General features: G+C 36.7%; 1 protein-coding gene across 3 annotated transcripts in view; it reads left to right on the top strand.

Moving 5' to 3' along the window:
* Window positions 1-18,612, top strand: part of LOC142341590 (dynein beta chain, ciliary-like) — a 56,242-nt gene that overhangs the window by 3,377 nt on the left and 34,253 nt on the right. For 2 of the 3 annotated variants that reach the window (XM_075392642.1, XM_075392640.1), the window contains exons 5-18: window positions 1,197-1,408; window positions 1,975-2,208; window positions 2,634-2,801; window positions 3,246-3,362; window positions 5,878-6,015; window positions 6,165-6,274; window positions 6,674-6,694; window positions 9,010-9,078; window positions 9,394-9,520; window positions 9,941-10,196; window positions 10,871-11,254; window positions 11,679-11,966; window positions 15,530-15,890; window positions 16,147-18,571. In XM_075392642.1, the coding sequence (XP_075248757.1) occupies window positions 1,197-1,408; window positions 1,975-2,208; window positions 2,634-2,801; window positions 3,246-3,362; window positions 5,878-6,015; window positions 6,165-6,274; window positions 6,674-6,694; window positions 9,010-9,078; window positions 9,394-9,520; window positions 9,941-10,196; window positions 10,871-11,254; window positions 11,679-11,966; window positions 15,530-15,890; window positions 16,147-18,571 (4,910 nt within the window). The remainder of the gene's footprint in view (window positions 1-1,196; window positions 1,409-1,974; window positions 2,209-2,633; window positions 2,802-3,245; window positions 3,363-5,877; window positions 6,016-6,164; window positions 6,275-6,673; window positions 6,695-9,009; window positions 9,079-9,393; window positions 9,521-9,940; window positions 10,197-10,870; window positions 11,255-11,678; window positions 11,967-15,529; window positions 15,891-16,146; window positions 18,572-18,612) is intronic. The other variant, XM_075392641.1, reaches the window with a different exon arrangement.

The raw sequence follows: 18,612 nt of genomic DNA, 5'->3' as shown, positions 1-18,612 counted from the left end.
GTAATTTGTAACCTGTCAATAATGTGACAAAGCGAGAAAAAAACCTGAAAAATGAGCCAATGCCTAAAAATCGAAAAAATTTGCGAAAACTAGTTGTATCAATGACAGAAAACCATAACTTAACGCTCAATACAGCAAAAACTGTTAAATTTAAATTCAGTGGACGAAGCATTCTTTCTTTGCTGACATTAAGCAACAAGTTGACCAAATTAAAAGAAAAATTGTGGCAAATTTCAATAAGCCAGTTTTATTCAAAAAACAAACGTTTTCAAAAGTCAAAACAACCAAAACTTTTCCAGTAAAGCTACAAGATAAATTAATTTAGAAATGCCGAGAAAGCCAACTAAACCTATCAACAGTGAGCTTTAATTTTGAATTGTTCTCTTCTTTAATTAAAATAAAAAATGATTTCTTTATTAATACCGGCTGATTACAATCCTTATTTTTCGATTGTAACAGTCGAAGATTTCACCAAAACCAGCCTTGCGATTGCTGTTTGTCCATTAGGAACACTTAATTGCTTCGAATGTAATAGATCTTGATAATTTGTTAGTTAAAAGATCAAAAGTAGTTGCTGCGTTTCTCATTATCATAGAGTAAAGAAAGCAAAAGAGGCAAAATTTTAATTCCAGACTACTCTCAATAGAAGTGGAAGTAGAACTGGCTCTTTTTCGAATTAACAAGGACTTTGTTTGATGTTTTAGGGCGTGTACTTCCAGCAAATTTAATCAAAGTGGACTAATATAGCTTATTTCGGGCAATTTTTGTTGAAAAAATGCTGAGTTTTGAATTTTTTAGCAAAAATTTTAGCCAAAAAATTTAATGAAAACAGTCAACAAAATTTTGTTGGCTCTGAAAATAAAATCAACAGTATTGTTGTTAACAATTTTTACATATTTTACTAAAATTGACAAGATTTTAGGCAAAAATTCCTGAAACAAAAATCGGTCTAATCGGTCTAACGATAACTCGCGTTAGAAAACGAAATTCATTAAATTTTTTTTAAATTCCATATTCTACGCTGGACAAGCTTTCTAATGATACCAGTGTCAACTCTCTACGATGAATATATCGATCGGCCAAAATTGTTTGAACAAAAAAAACCATCTGAGTATATAGTTCCTCCCTCCCCACTAAAAGTGGGGGTCGGAACAATCAAATTGCTATTTAGATTTTTATGTTTTCATTAATTTCAGCTCTGAGCGAGGCACAGGACATCAGCCTTCACCTTAAACCCCTGAAGAGGCACTTTGAAGACGTGGAGGGTACTGAGTTCAACGAGTGCAGACCTCTGATGGAGCCGATGATGAAGGTGGTGGCTCTGATCTGGGTACACTCCAAGTACTACAGAGCACCTCATAGACTCATTGTCCTGCTCCAGGAGATCAACAATCTATTCATCGAAGTGGTCAGTATTGTAGTTATTCAGCGAATACTGACTGAATGGATTTTTCAGTGGACCTAATTTTAGTCAGCTATATTCAATTTTCTCTTCCCCGGAACGTGCTTTTTATTTGGTAAAGTGTAGTAAAAGAACACATAATTTGTGACAGATCATAAAAGCCATTGGGGGAGACGAAATAGATCTTTGATGTCAATTCGGGGTTCATTTTATGTCATGCGCTGAGTATTATACTTGTGTTCTGCAAGAGTAATTTTAACTGAACTATCGCCAACACCGTGTTTTCTTGGGATTACTCATTTGATGTCAACCTAATCCTGGCAACGGTCTAATGAATTTTTTTACAATTTATCAATCCATAGAATTTAGCAAAGCCCAAAAAGTAACTAACCAACAAACAGCGCTTTCAGAGATATATGAATTGCTGAGTTGGTGTGATGAGATAGATAAGCTTTTCTTCATTTTCATCCGCACATTTATCATCCATTGGTTGATACCGATCAATCTTGCGATTACTGAAAATTGATTATTTTTCTTGTTATTATCCAAATCTCGTTACTTGGTCCTTTCAGTGCCGGCTATTCCTGGATCCGTTTGAAGTGTTCCACACGGAGCCCGAGGAGGCCACGGGACGCATAAAGGAGTGCATTGACAACCTCAAGTACTGGAAGGAGTTGTTCTTCAAGTACAAGGAAGAGATCAAAGGCATGTTCAAGGAGGATGCCCAGGCAGAGGGATGGGACTTCCCCCCTTCCCTCGTGTTCAACAGATTCGACGGATTCACTGAGAGGATCGAAGTTGTCCTGGTTAGTTGTAATTCGATAAGCTCCAATTGCAATAAACGATTGATTGTAACTCGTATTTTTCTAATGTAAAATCGTTAGCCTTTCAAAATCGCTGATATTTTTACAAGACTACTATTGTTTCCCATTTGAGTGTCAAAAAGAAATCTGGTTGGTGGAATGCGTTCTCAATCATTGTTTTTTGGTTATCGTGTTTTCAAGAAAAATCTGTGAAAACTGTCGGAATACTGCGAAATATGAGCGGATGCTCATTTCACTGACAACTGATTTTGTTTAGAAAAAAGTCGATTAGTCGAAAAAATTCCTTGCGTTGAAGACTTACTTTGAGTCAAAACAGACTTACGTTAAGCGTAAGTCAACATTATTGCCACCTTTATCGATTAAAAGCTGTTAGTTATAGCGTATCTCTATTTATTTGTCTGTTTTAGTACTTGTACGAGACTGCGATTGAGTTCTCTAAGCTGGAGAAAGTGGAGATTGGAGGTCTGAAGGGCAAGATGCTGACTGCCAATGTGTTCCAGATATTCGAGGAATTTAACGAATGTTTCAAGATCTTCACCGAGAACACATACGACAACCTCGACTACCAACTACCGGTTAGAGCTATCATTTTTTGTTCTTGTCTTTACTTTGGATGCGGTGTCGGTGAAGTATCTCATCTCGAGATGTCAAATATCAGCGCATATTTATAAAGGAAACGAACTGAACGTGCCGATTTCTGTTGGAAAGGTCTGCGAGAAAAGAAATTTCAAAATTTCTATGCGTTTTAACATAGTTTTCTGTAATTTTTTTCCCGCAAGAGTTCAATGTCTTTGAGCGCGTAGTTACGTAAGTATGTTGAGCTGAATTTTACATGATTTCGAAAATTTTGTTCGTGGTTTTCAAATTTTTTTTGTTCGAGACGCTAGTCGTTGTAGATCATAAAATTTGTATAGAAACATCATTGTTAAATTTTTATGTCTGGCCATAGAAAAATTGTATTCTTTGGTCAGATTTGTTCGGTGTAACATTTCACTTTACCGATCTGCTATGAATTTTAGGCCTTCCACAACGACTTTGACAGGTTCAACACACGCGTGAACGAACTTGATAGACGACTGGGAGATATCGTTTGCCAGGCGTTCGATGACTGCATCAATATCGAGAGTGCATTCAAGGTTGGTTTATCAAAAACTTATAATGCTGCTATTTTTGAACTGATTGCATCAGGTTAGAATATATATTTGAAATTTTTGCAATAATTTTAATCAACTAAACAAGGAGGCTCGTTAATGTGCCTTTGCGCATAATGTTCGGACCTATCTCATCCAAATTTTGGACTCAATTGTCTACCAAATACATAGGAAACTTTACTTACTCTTCGAAAATAATAGGTAATTGAGTAAAAAAAAACTTGTTGCAAACTCAAACTACAAAATGAACTAATTAATGGATGACGCATTAGAGGTTCGATGAGACCTACCATTAATAAGACCACGAAACAAGACAAACCGCAAAAAGCAAAAACAAATAATATTAATTACGGCCAAATAATATTAACGGATGACGCATTAGAGGTTCGATGAGACCTACCATTAATCAGACCACGAAACAAAACAAACAGCAAAAAGCAAAAACAAATAATTTCAATCAACTAAACAAGGAGGCTCGTTAATGTGCCTTTGAACATAATGTTCCGACCTAGCTCATCCAAATTTTGGACTCAATTGTCTACCAAATACAGAAGAAACTTTACTTACTCTTCGAAAATAATAGGTGTTTGAGTAAACAAAAACTTGTTGCAAACTCAAACTGCAAAATGAACTATTTAATGGATGACGCATTAGAGGTTCGATGAGACCTACCATTAATAAGACCACGAAACAAGACAAACAGCAAAAACAAATAATATTAATTACGGCCAAAACTCAATGTCTATTTAAAAAAGCAGTAAGTAACAAAGTCGAAATAGCATCAGATGAAACCTAAAGTAAACAAACAAATTAGCGTGTTCTTCACTACATGTGTCCTGTATTAAATGAGCCTTGGTATCAAATAGACAAAAAGAACAAAAAAGAGAGCAAAACTCGAAAATACTTTGAATTTTATTTCTTTTTAAACCAAATAATTTCAGAAGTCAAAACAACTTTACCTTTTAAGTTAAATTACTGGCTTGATTAACTCATAACTCATAGGAAGCCAAGAGGACCTATCATTAGTGAGACTAAGTCATAAGACTACAAAATAAGGGCAAATAAAGGCAAAATTCAAAAATTTAAAATTAAGTTACAAAAATACCAATGTTTGAAGCCAACAAAATCTTTAGCTATTAACTGAGATTATATATTTTTCAATTGCACATCAAGGGGATCTGTTAATAATTAACTATGCAAAAAGACAGCAAAGGTGACCATAAATATTGACTGAAACAACAAAATATCAAATATAAAAAGTTTTTTTAAGAATACACAGTGACTAAGTCATATAGCAGCAGTTTAAACATAGAACCAACATCGGAGGACCTGTCATTGATGAGAATGACATATAAGAACAACAGTACCAGCTGAAAAATACAATGATACTTTTGGGATTTAATACTTTCATGGTCAAGAAAAGCATTATCGGTCAACTTTAAGCAGTGGAAAAGATTTCTTTATGCTTCATTAGGAAACAAGTAAGACCTGTCAATCAGAATAAGTCTTTCGTCGACAAACAGAACTACAAACATAAGCGAAAATCAAAAGTTCAATTAAATTTCGTGAGATACCATTAAAATCATAAACTATTGACTGAAAGCTTTTCGTAAGTTCAGTTGGGCCTGTTTTTAACGGCAATGGGGCTTGACTCCTTGTTTTTCAATGAAAACTCGTAGTATCAAAGTCATTAAAACTATGAGCCATCAACTGAAAGCATTAAATGGGGTATTTTGTACGTGAATAAGAAGCCAATGAGATTTGTCATTAATCATAATAAAGGTTACGACAACAGAAATACATCAAAATGGCATTTGAAACTGACTTGTCTGTAATTAGTATGAAATTAAATATGTGCAAGAAGACTTTAAGCAGAGCCCCAAAACAATCCAAAAATTTGTTGGTTGTAAAAATTTACATTGAGGCTAAAACTAGACTTTCTGTCGCTGCGTGTCTATTAAACTGTTAATTTTTACAACTCTTAGCGTAATACATAATTTGAAACAATTTTGTATAAAAACTTTCAACTAAAAGTGATGTTTAAAGTGGAAAAAAATCTTGTCAAATATCGAGTATTCACTAAAACTTTATACCTTGATAACTCCTCTAAAAAATGGAATTAGAAAACTCTTGAATTTTATTTTCTAAGCTTGAAGGCCGCTCTAATGATACCATTCACAGCTATCTTCGGTGAATATATCGATCGGTCAAAATCGACTGAACAAGGAAAACCAGTTGATCTTATAGTTACCCCGATAGGGTGGGGTCGAAACAATGAAGCAGTATAGTGATTTTTAGATATTTTAAATGTTAAGTTCGATATTAGTATTTAATTTGTTGAAAAATAATTTCAAATTTGTTACATAGATTTATCTCTTAAGAAACTTTTAGGTTTATATCCAAAAAATTTTGCAATTATGCTTGCAATTAGCATCTGCGCCGGTTTGTCGCAAAATTGTGCTTAACGATACTCCAATAAATGTTGACTCGTTTATTTCAGCTGATCGACGTGTTCGGTGGTCTTTTGGACCGAGAGCTCATCAAGAAGGACTTTGAGCCGAAGCTGCCGGATATTGTGGAGAAGTTCCACGAGGAACTGGACAGAGCCAAAACTGTCTACGATGAACAAATGAAAATGGTACGTCAAGCTAATCTTTTTGAATTTGATTTTAAAATAATGCTATGTTTTTTTGTTAGTTTTTATACACGGAAAAAGAGTAAAGCTTGAAAAATTTTGCGCGCGGTGATGGTGTTCGTTCTGTCGACAAAGTATTTATTGATGCATAGGTCGAGGTTCACAAGAATCTGCCAAACGTGGCTGGACAACTGAAGTTCTGCCAGGAATTGAGACAGAGATTGGAAAGACCGCATTCGTTCTTTGAAAACAGAACCAACCCGTTAGTTTTTGACATATTTATTATATATTTCAGCTCTATCAACTTTCTTCTATTTAAATTTTTGCGATAAATTATTTGAGGTTGAAACATCATTAAGAGATGACATCATTAAGATGATAACTGAACATGAACTTTCAAGTTGAATCATTGTAATGCTTAGCCCTGATATCTAACAAGACCAGATTACTTCGATTCTTGTCCCAATATGGAGCACGTTCATTTTATAAGTTGTGCGGCGGCGGCTTGTGTTTATTTCGAATGATAGTTGTCTCAATAATCTTACTCATTCTTCTTCTTCTTTTTCGGTAAACGAGTTTAAAATTACCTTCTCTTTTGAACTCTCGTAGTGTGAAAGGACTGTTGTGTATAGTTAGTTATTAGATATATTGCAATTTTTAGTGGCCGAATTGGATTGCAAGCGTAAGTGAATGCAACTAACTGCGTGTCTGGTGACACCATTAACCTCTTAACACCTCAAAATGGAATGCACATATATCGAAATATTTTTAGTTTTACTGCTCGGAAAAGTTGAATTCTCACCCCGATGGGAGGATCTGTAAGCTCAGATGGTTTTATGTTTAGTCAGTTTCGGTGGATCAATATAATGGCCAATCAATATAAAGCTACTGTCGGTATCTCTAGAAATAAGTTTTTTGGAGTTCTTGATTACTTTTTGTCTGCCATGTCGTTTTAAACGGTCTTAAAAATTTTGCAATATTTGGCTATTTGCTAAGTATAGCCATGGAACGTATAAATTTATGCAAAATTTTCGCTTCAAAATGATAATGACGACAAGTTTTGTGAAGGATTGGAAAGGTTCACATTTTTAGGATTTTGTTTTAGTGTCAGCGTTAATTTTCAGTATTTTGATGGGTGTTGTTTGCTAGGCAATTGGTGTGTGCGACGAAGAACTCAAATTGAAATAGAAATAAAATTTATAAAATTCAAATAAATATTTAGGCAAAACAACTTTACAATGGCGCGCGTGGAGTAATATCAAAATCCTCGTGTTTTGATACAAGCTGAAATATGGAAAAAACATGATGAAAATCTCTTTGTTTGTAGTAATAAATATATGTAGACTTTTTCATAAAACAACTGTTTTGGAAGGTTTTTTTGGATAGGATGTTTGATAATGGATTCCAGTTGTTCACAAATTTCTAATCATGTCAACTCTATGACAGACTTAATTTTTGAAACTTTTTGATAGTTGAGGGTGTCCCGAAGAATGTTCTTGACATCGTTTTTGAGGTTCAAAAAAGTTCAAAATTGGGATTCATAATTGTTTGGGAACATTTTTCATCTAAAAAAGATTTTGAGACCGAAAAATTTGACCCATTTTGTTGATTAAAAAAACCTTTTCTGAGAGCAGCTTGCACAATCATTGTAAAGGTTTTTAAGAGTAAAATTCTAATAGAATTTAAAGTGGCAGGAAGTCATGATTTTCTTGAAGTTCGACTCATTGTTCTTTATACTTTTTTTGCATTTCAAATAGAAGCATTAATATTTTGATACAAAAATAATTTCCTGCAAATTTATCATGTTTTGTAAAATTGCGGTTTCAAGAGTATGGAAGACAATTTTCAAGCTCTTAGATTTTTTATAAATGGATTTCAAACACAGATCTTCAATGCTGTGTTGGACTTGGTAGTTTGGTGGTTGCTGTGTCAGGAAAATTTACCCAATTCCATTTTACCCAAAGCTATTATACCCAACCTGCCATTCTAGCAAATGCCGTTTTACCCTATGCCAACTTTTATTTACTATATTGTTAAATTTACCAGAACAACTATTTAGCTGTCTATGTGATTAAATAGCCCGTGGGACAATGATACTATGAAACTATCACAACCGAACATCTGATGAAAATATCAAAGAGCATTGGGTAAAATGGCAGCTTGAGTAAAATGGCATTGAGTATAATGAACTTGGGTAAGTTGTTATGTAACCGGTAGTTGCATATCTAATGGTCTTTTGAGCCCTGAGAACTCTTTTTGATATATCGTGCAGATTAGAAGTCGCTCATTGATATTCATTCTTTCTCACTTTTTGCGGTTTTTGCGGGCTTTTTAATTGGCAACTTTTCCGCCTGAAAATAGTATCCAGAGAAAATTTTTGTTGCTATTTTCTTAACTTCTCAAAATAACGTGTGCTAAATTTTCAAATGTTGCAAACTGAAAAACGTCCGAGAATTGTTTCTTTTCAGTTAATGGTGATTGTCGGCATTTTTTTTAATTTTGTAAACATCATGAGAATCAGAATTCGATCTGTTTGCCGTTGTTGCTATTATTTCTGGAAGTTTTCAAATTTAACCTAGCTTCATTTTTCATTATTGATTGGTGTTTCATCTGTTCTCAAAAAATCTTTAGATCACACCTTGCTCAGTCTTCAAGTTTTTCTTTGTTATTTGCCTTTACTTTGCATTCTGTTGCTATTCAGTTTTGGGTAAATCTACTGAAACTTTGTTCTCCTACTGAAACTTTGTTCCTGATACAGAACTGATTAAAAAGTTTTGATTCAATTTACACCTGGCCTAAAAACATTGGTAGCAAGCTAGGTATGTTTAGCACTACTGAATTGACAATCAGTGGATGTTTGTTGGACTAGTAGTCATCATCAATTAAATTTCTTACATTTATGATTGCTTGTTCTGCTGAATTTCTATGAGGCCTGTTCGCTACTTTATACTTTAAGTGACAAAATTGGTTAGTAAGTTAAGCGTACCTCTTTTTCAGCGTGTTTGAAAGTGACAGAGCTAAAGAGATGGAGGACAAATACGAGGAAATGATGCAGCTACTTTCCCAGTAAGATCATTACTCTCATTATATGACGCAATTTCAGCTAGACTGTATTTTAAAGAAAATTGATTGAATTTTAGGAACTGTACCCCCCCCCCCCCCAACGAACAAATTTTTTGTTTTCAGTACTTCGTGTGAACAAACTAATGCTTATTTTTCCTGATAGTGATTCATATAGCCTAGTAAGAGGCATAATTGGTCGTTACAATCCCAATGATAGATGGTCATATTCTACCGGAATTTTTTTGTCTAAGATGTTCTTCGGTCTGTGCATGCAGATATAGTGTATGTATCTTGTATAATGATTTTGTACATATGTAGGTACGAAAAGGACACGTACGATGCGTGGGTGGCGAAGGTGGACAGAGAGACGGACTTCAATCTGAACAAGCCAGTACTGCTCAGAGACGAACAGACCAGACACATCTCTGTCAACATCGACCCACAGGTAACTAATCGCCACTTAACTAGTGGCCGCTCTAATAACGTCATTTGGAGCCCCTTAGTGAAATTATTGGCTAAACCAAGGTACGGCTGACCCCCCCCCCCCTCTACGCTTTGGATCCCAACATACAGAGCACCTGCCATTACTTAGTAAATCATTATAAAAATATGGCGCCGGTGCTGGGGGTGGGGGTGCAAATCATATGCGCCCACCAAGTTGGGGTTTTTAACACTGCCTTCAAGTGTCTTATGGACGTTTTCGTACTCATTCTGTGTGAGATAAAATTGAATCGCATTTTTCACCGCTATGTGACTTTATTTTATAAACCCATGATTGGATGCACATTTTGGTGGATTTTTCCTCCATTATTGAGCATACGCGGGTATGAAGCTCAATTATAAACTGTCATTTTAAATGTTCCAGCTGATCTCCGTGCTACGTGAGGTGAAGTACCTGAAAATCCTTGGACGAGAGGATATCCCAGATAAGTCGCTCAACTTCTACGAGGAAACTGACAAGTACATCAAGTACCTTCAGAACCTCGACGTCACTGTCAAGTGGTACAACAAGATCCTCGACACCCAAGAGTCCCACGAGCAACCACTCATTGAGGACGAATTGGCTACCATTGATGCGCAACTGAAGAAAGCCGAGAATGATCTTACCTGGACTGCACCAGGTTAGTTATTAGTTGCCGGACTTGTGTATGCCCGTGATCATTTGAGATGAGATACATGCATCATGAACAAATTTCTGTCAATGCTTTAAAATGATAATCGTCAAAAATTCATCAATAGAACCATGATTCCAAATTCATCTGAATGATCAATGCAGAGATTGCATAGAGAAAGCCCTTAACCCTGCTTACTATTCAAAACCTAGAATGTACTAAGCCAATCTGTGTCGCACGTGTTTGATTACTATTAGCCACTCTTCAGTAGTGTATTGTGGCCCATGTGAATGGCTTGCCCTAAACGCTTGAAGTTTTATTGAAACATCCTAGAAAAAATTCGTACGCTCCCAATATTTGCGAGATGTTTGTTGTTTGTTGGATAAATATAATTTATCAGTACTTTGCTGTGCCCTAAGTATTATCGAAGTAGGTGATTGATTGTTCTTGAAATATTATATTTTTCATCATTTCAGCTCAGGGTAAGCTTCACCGCGGCAGCGTTCTAGCAAATAACTTTCATTTTGACAAAAATGGTTTGTTTCTTATTTCAGACCTTTTTTGCTTTTCTATGCCTATGTTCAAAAACTTTCATCTGCTTTGTACTGTGTATTCATGCATTAATGTTTATAACTATTTTTATGATATATTTTTTTTACAACCTGCAGCTTTTGTTTATGTAGGTTTGTGGGAATACATTGAGCAGACTCGAGACATGATCCATGATTTGGAGAAACGGCTGCAGAAATCAAAAGACAACATTGCGGACATTCTCAAAATCATGTCCGTCTGGGCGAAGAGCCCTCTGTTCGAACGCAAAGAAGGCAAGCTTGATTCCCTCCTGGACATCCAGGGTCGCGAGAATGCCTTGAAATCGAAGGCGGATTTGATCACACAGGATGGAGAGAAGATTCACGCATTGGTTGCTGAGAATAAAGCGTTGCTGAAAGTGCACAATGATCAAGGACCGGACTGGATGGCGTATGTAGATGTGGTGGACGCTAAGGTTGTCAAAGGGTTCTTTGACTGCGTCAACACCAGCTTGGATTACTTCTTGGACAATTTGGGTAGGTATACTGTTCATCATAGTTACCGAAAAGAGCAATGCTGAAACTACTTATTAGCCCAAAAGAACGGTCTGAAATGTGATGATAATAATTAAAATGACAGCTGAGAACAGACCAGGCCGCAATTACCACAATGTCAGAGTGACCTAATGCTTTTCCCCTGCAAACAAGAAGAAACTAATTATTAGCATTGCTAAAAAAATGAAATCCTGATGAATCTTTGTCACTGTTATTTTCCATCTTGAACTGAATTTTCAAGTCACAAATTGTATGGAATTACGTACTCATGTTTTAAATGCTAGCATGTTATTAAATTTGCTTTTCTGAGATTGTTGATTGCTTAAAATTGCGATGTTTGTTTTTGATATTTTTCAATCATCGGTGGAGCATTTTTACGTGGTGTGATATCAAAGGTTTTGTTCAGATTCTGGCAAGAACATCGCTGTTCTCTTCGAGATCCAACTGGAGCTCACCAGACAAGAGATGTTATTCAAGCCCTCACTGGATAACGAGGTGGAGTCAGAGGCTGCCTCCTCAGTGAACCCGAAGACCTTCTACGAGTTGATTGAGAGTCTGCTGAATGACGTGTTCAGCCTGACTAAACTGATCAAGAGACTGTCTATGACTAACGAACAGGATGACTACTTTGCACAGATCACAAATGAGGATGAATTGATTGAGAAGAGACAGGAAATTGACGATAAAGTCCAAGGTTGGTGGATTGATAGTTTTTGCACTGCTTTTAAACTTAATAATTTAAATGATAGTGTTTAGGGAATTGTAATGCTCTCTGTGGGCCAATGTCCGAAGCATATCTAAGATTCTGAAAATTATTTTTAATAGCCGCACAGCGATAGCTGGGGTATTATTGGCCTTCTCTTGGTTTTTACAATTCAAAGAATTTGAATTGTATTGGGGCGCTGTCTTTTTTCTTAAGATCTGTGCACACATTTTTTTTATTTTTGAAGTCAAATTGGAGTCGTGATTTTGGTCACGCCGAAACAGGAGGTGGAGCGAAAAAGCGAGTGGTTTTGCGGCCTGAAATTTTTTCGCCCTGATTAATAGCCGCCTTCATCTTCTCAGCCGGCTATTATAGCGCCCCTATTTTTTTCTACAATTCAAAGAATTTGAATTGTATTGGGGCGCTGTCTTTTCTTACGACTCGAAGAGGAGTATTGGAGAAGTCCTTTTTTTAATCAATTTTATTGGAGTGATTTTTGAATCGGGAAATGAAACGCGTGAAAAAATTTGGAGTGATTTTGGCGCTGAACAAAAGTGAAGAGCGGAGCGAGAAAAGAGTGGTTTTTGTTCATAACGCTGTTTTTGAGAGAGCGAGAAATTGATGTGTGAAAAAATTTTCTCAAAGCGAGCGAAATTTTTTTGTTCACGTGCGGCATTTTAAAGCAGTTTTTTTCTTTTATTTCGGTTGAGAGGTTTGGTTATGATTTTGTTTTAATTTTAGGCTGGTTTCGGTAGTGGTTTAAAGGTTTCTGGAAATTAATATGAATTTTATGATAAGTCGGAGGTTTTTAATGTATTTTGCTGATTTTCGGGCTAATTTTTGCGTTTTTTGACATTTTTTTGTTTTACTGCCTCAAATGGGTATTGAAGAAACCCCTTCTACTTGAGCAGTTTTATGATAACAATTGGTTACAGTTTTGTGGGTAAAAATCTTTTTTTGTTGGGAAATATAACAAAAAAATGGCGAAAATTGGAACTATTTTTCTTAATTTTTTTGCAGTTTTTCATTTTTTTTTCTGTTTTCAGCTAAGTTTCTTTGCCTATTATGACTTGCCTATTGTTTTGCGAGCATCTGGATACCCTATTGGCTGAAGGGAATTTTTCTTTGAATTTATATATTTTTGAATTATTAAAAAATTTAGTAACTTTTTCCAGTTTTTTCAGTGAAAGCTGTTTTTAAGAGCTTTTTTCATAATTTTAGCCTTAAGTATTTTCTCGCAATTGATTTAAGTGGTTTTTGTAAGCACTAGTTGTTTTGATGAAGTTATTTTTGGCAGAGATAGTTTTTTCGGGATCTCAATTTATGACAAAATTCAATCAGAATTTTTATCATATTTTAACAGATTTGATTTTATTATTTTTACTTTTTTGTTTCATGACTTTGTTTCAAGATAATCATAAATTAGTGAAGGCACGTTTTGTTTGGTGAATAGTTGGATGGCGTTCAAATGGATTCTCACTTCGAGTCGTTTCCGGAATTCTTCCGGCTATGTTTTTTTTTTAAGATCTGTTCACACATTTTCATGATTTTTGAAGTCAAATTGGAGTAGTGATTTTGGTCACGCCGAAACAGGAAATGGAGCGAAAAAGCGAGTGGTTTTGCGGCGTGAATTTTTTTTCGCTCTAATTTTAAAGTAGAGTGCGAAAATGGTGTTTGAACAAAAATTCGGTTTCTCGGTAGTGTTTTTTTGTTCACATGCGGCTATTTCACTCTGATTTTTGCTGTTTTTTCGATTTTTTGGATCGGTTTTTTTTCTAAATGGTTTTCCCAATCCATTCACAGCTCATTCTAGGCCTAGTTTTTTGTTTGAATTAAATTTTCATTTCTCTCTAGAGGTTTTTTGTTCACATGCGGCATTTTGACATTGATTTTTTGTTTTTTTTTCATATTTTTGATCTGATTTTTTTAAAAATGGTTTTCTCAATTCACTCATAGTCCATTCTAGGTCTAGTTTTTCTGTTTAGTCAAGGAAAAATATTTGAGTTGTACGTCAGGACTTGTCCTGCTATGTTTTTTTACTTCGTCGAATAAAAAAATGTTTCGCTTTACCTCATTTTGCCGCTTTTTCAAAATTTTGGGTGATATCTTTTTGACTTCTCTAGGCTAGTGTCTCTCTTCTCTCATTCCGCTAAAAATGATTTTGAACGTCAGTTGCTCAGCAAAGCAATTCAAAATGAACAGAGTCAGTATAAAAAATTGAAGTCAGAAGGAGAAACGGGATAAACCCATAAAGCCCAATTTTAGATGCCCGCTATTTGAACGTCGTTCCTATTAGTCTTAGTTACCATCTCTAATGCTTATTGGTATTGATAGTAGCCCCTGTAGCCTCTCTCTAAGAAACAGAAGTACGTTATGCTCAACTACGAAATGCCATCAAAATAAATCGGACTTAAAAAATGTTTTTGTACAAAAATCTTTTTTTTTTCAATATCTTCTATTCTTTCAAGCCCAATCATGCTTATTGGAATCAACGGCGGCTTTTTTCTGGCAGTCTGTTGGGTATGTTTTTAAAGTAGAGATAAGAATTGGTGTTTGAACGAAAATTCGCTTTCTCGCTAGTGGTTTTTTGTTTACATGCGCAATTTTCACTTCAGTTTTTACTGTTTTTCGATTTTTTGGATCGGATTTTTTTAAATGGGTTTCCCAATCCATTAACAGTTAATTCTAGGCCTACTTTTTTGTTTGAACCAAACTTCTTTTTCTCGCTAGTGTTTTTTGTTCATATGGGGCATTTTGACATTGATTTTCATTTTTTTTTTAAATTTTTTTGATCTGATTTTTTTGGAAATGGTTTTCCCATTTCACTCATTGTCCGTTCTAGGTCTAGTTTTTGTTTAGTCAGTGACAATTTTTTGAATTGTACGTCAGGACTTGTCCTGCTATATTTTTTTATTTCGTCGTCAAGATTTTTGTTAGGACCATATGACGTCACAACAACTTCAAATCTGCTTTTTGTTCATTCGTTCATGCAATTCCAACTGAAGTGCGTGCGTGACGTCATTTGTCGCTCTTAGCGGAGCGATTTGATTGTTCATTCGCGTGATTAAATTTTTGCTCACACTTGACGTACTTCACTCTCAAAAATGACTTCCTCAGTTTGAAATTGAATTTTATTTACTTTAATTCAAAGAGATCCGGTCAAATGTGTGTGTGTCACTCTAAATGAAGGTTATTTGAGAGCAGCTAATAGATGCAGCAAAAACATGTACATATTTTTAATCAAAATATAACATATCAACCTTCAATGAAAAGACGAATTTTTTTGGTCTGTCTTTTTTTCTTTTTTTAGACTGCAGTTCTACAAAGCTATTGCGGGTATTTTCTGGCAATCTGCCAGCTGTGTTTGAAATTTTAACCAAAACTTATTTCAAGGTGGTTTAATTCAAACAAATTTTGCTGCAAACTTTTATTTTTCACAACTGCGCCTCCTGATCCTAATGGTTTTTTTATTGAATAAAACGATCCAACATTTTGTTTCGTATTTTATATAGCCCATGAAAAAATTTGAAAAATATCAAATTTTCGATGTTAAGGTGGTGCTAACAAGGCCATTGAATACCGATCCTCATTCGAGAGCCTGGCATACCTCTGGACCGATGACCGAAAGGAATTCATGGAACAGTTCGTTCGATACGGACACGTGCTCACTCCTGAAGAGATCGAGCAATATGCCGAAACAGAAGTGCCCGAAACCCCACCGACCCTGGAGCAGTTCAAAGAGCAGATTGATGGCTATGAGAAGACTTACAGTGAGATAGAGAGCATGAGTAGCAGCATGGTGTTTGACAATTGGCTCAGAATTGACTCTAAACCCTTCAAGCAGGCACTGCTCAACGAGATTAAGAAGTGGAGTTACATGCTGAAACAACATTTGATTGACAACGTCACTAACAGGTATAAATAACTTTCTTTTTCTGTTGTATGTGAGATCGAATTTCAAAATATTTAGGTCATTTCTGGTAAACTTCACTAATCTAGAAAACTGTTCATATCTCGATTGCAGCTGTTGATTTGTGACAATTTCCTCTAAAGAATTTCAGGACCAAGAAATGATTTTTTGTAAAATTATGTGCAAAATATTGTCGTCAATTTTCAAGCTTGATAAGAACTGTTCAGTTTTTAATCTCTAGTCATTCTCATTTGGTTTCAGTTTGGAGGATCTGAAAGACTTCATCAGCTACGCAAATGCTGGACTTGGAAAGCAAATCCCGGAGGGTGACTACCACGGGCTCGTGGAGTGCATGGCCTACCTTCTCAAGGTCAAGGAACGACAAGCAACCACCGACACCATGTTCGAGCCAATCAAAGAGCAGATCGAACTTCTTGAGTCGTACGGTCAAGAAATGTCGGACGAAGTGCATCAGCGACTTGAAGAGCTCCCCGAGCAATGGAACAATACCAAAAAGATTGCCTTTACTGTTAAACAAAATGTGGCACCATTACAAGCCGATGAAGTTGCGAACATCCGAAGAAAATGTACATCATTTGAGGTCCGACAACACGAGTTCCGAGAGATTTACAGACAAACTGCTCCATTTGCGTATGATACCGCAGACCCATATGAACAACTTGACGAGCAGCATATCAAGATATTCGAAATGGAGGAAGAAATGGCTGCTCTTTACAAGTCGGCTGGTCTATTTGAGGTGAATGTTCCCGAGTACCGGCAATTGCGACAGTGCCGAAAAGAGACGAGAATGCTGAAGAATTGTTGGGATCTTAAGTTCTTGATCACCAGCAGCTTTGAGGAGTGGAACAGCACCCGATGGACTGAGATCAATGTGGAATCCATGGACATGGAATGCAAGAAATTCGCTAAAGAGATCAGAAGTTTGGACAAGGAGTGCCGCGCATGGGACGTGTACACTGGAATGGAAAATGCTGTTAAGAACTTGATGACGTCGTTGAGAGCTGTGGGTGAGTTGCAGAACCCTGCAATCCGAGACCGTCATTGGAACGAATTGATGCAGGCTACCGGTGTCAAGATAGTAATGTCCAGCGATACAACATTCCTGGATCTGCTCAACTTGAATCTGCACAACTTCGAAGAAGAGGTCAAAGGAATTGTGGATAAGTCTGTCAAGGAGGGTTCCATGGAAAAAGTTTTGCGGGAGTTGGACCGAACTTGGAGCGCCATGGAGTTCGAATACGAGAAGCACCCTAGAACTGAAGTGCCGCTTATCAAAGCCAGTGAGGAGTTAATTGAAACGCTTGAGGATAATCAAGTTCAACTCCAGAACATGATGTCTTCGAAGTACATTGCCCATTTCTTGGAAGAGGTTTCCGACTGGACGAAGAAGTTGTCCACTGCAGATTCTGTAATCCAGATCTTTGTCGGTGTCCAGAAAACTTGGTCATATTTAGAGAGTATCTTCATTGGATCTGAGGATATCCGACGACAACTGCCTGATGATTCAGTACGTTTCGATGGAATTGATCAAGACTTCAAAGAGATACTGTACGACACAGAGAAGACTCCAAACGTTGTTGAGGCTACTAACAAGGAGGGTCTCTACGACAGGCTTGAGGTGCTGCAAAGTGGTTTGGCTCTTTGTGAGAAGGCTCTGGCTGAGTACTTGGAAACAAAACGACTTGCTTTCCCCCGTTTCTACTTCGTGTCAAGCGCTGATCTTCTTAATATCCTTTCCAATGGAAACTACCCGGAAAAGGTTGCTCCTCATTTATCGAAACTATTCGACAGCTTGTGTAACTTGGAGTTCGCTGATGCTGGAAAGAAAAGTGCCAAGACTATGTTTGCGAATGACGGTGAACAGGTAGATTTGGATGAACATTGTGATTGCAGTGGCCAAGTTGAAGATTGGTTGAATCGGGTTCAAGATCGGATGCAGGAAACTGTCCGAAAGCAAATTGGTGACGCAACAGCTGCGTACGAGGACCAGCCTCGAGAACAGTGGCTGTTTGACTGGCCAGCGCAGGCGGCCTTAGCCACATGCCAGATCTGGTGGGTAACTGAGGTTGGGTATGCATTTGCCAAGCTGGAAGAGGGTTATGAGAACGCAATGAAAGACTACAACAAGAAACAAGTGAGCAACTTAAACGCTCTGATCATGTTGTTGATCGGAAATTTGACCAAAGGTGACAGACAGAAGATTATGACAATCTGTACCATCAACGTACACGAACGCGACGTCATCCTAAAACTTATCACGAACAAAATTGACAATTCTCAGGCATTCTTGTGGCTTTCTCAGTTGCGACATAGATGGGATGAAGATCAAAAACACTGTTTTGCTAACATTTGTGATGCCCAGTTTAGATACTCCTACGAGTATCTTGGCAACACGCCTCGCCTTGTGATCACGCCTCTTACGGACAGATGTTACATAACACTTACGCAATCATTGCATTTGATCATGGGTGGTGCTCCCGCGGGTCCTGCAGGAACTGGGAAAACTGAGACCACCAAGGATTTGGGGAAAGCTCTGGGCATCATGGTGTACGTGTTCAACTGCTCCGAACAGATGGACTACAAATCTTGTGGTAACATCTACAAGGGTCTTGCACAAGCGGGTGCCTGGGGATGCTTCGATGAGTTTAATCGAATCTCAGTTGAGGTGAATTGGTAGTCTTAGTAATTAAAATTTCAAACAATTAA

Source organism: Convolutriloba macropyga, chromosome 6 (genome assembly GCF_964194025.1).
Source record: "Convolutriloba macropyga chromosome 6, txConMacr16.3, whole genome shotgun sequence".
NCBI lineage: Eukaryota > Metazoa > Xenacoelomorpha > Acoela > Convolutidae > Convolutriloba > Convolutriloba macropyga.
Note: the sequence above shows the minus strand (reverse complement) of the source record. Positions and strands in the feature narration are given on the sequence as shown.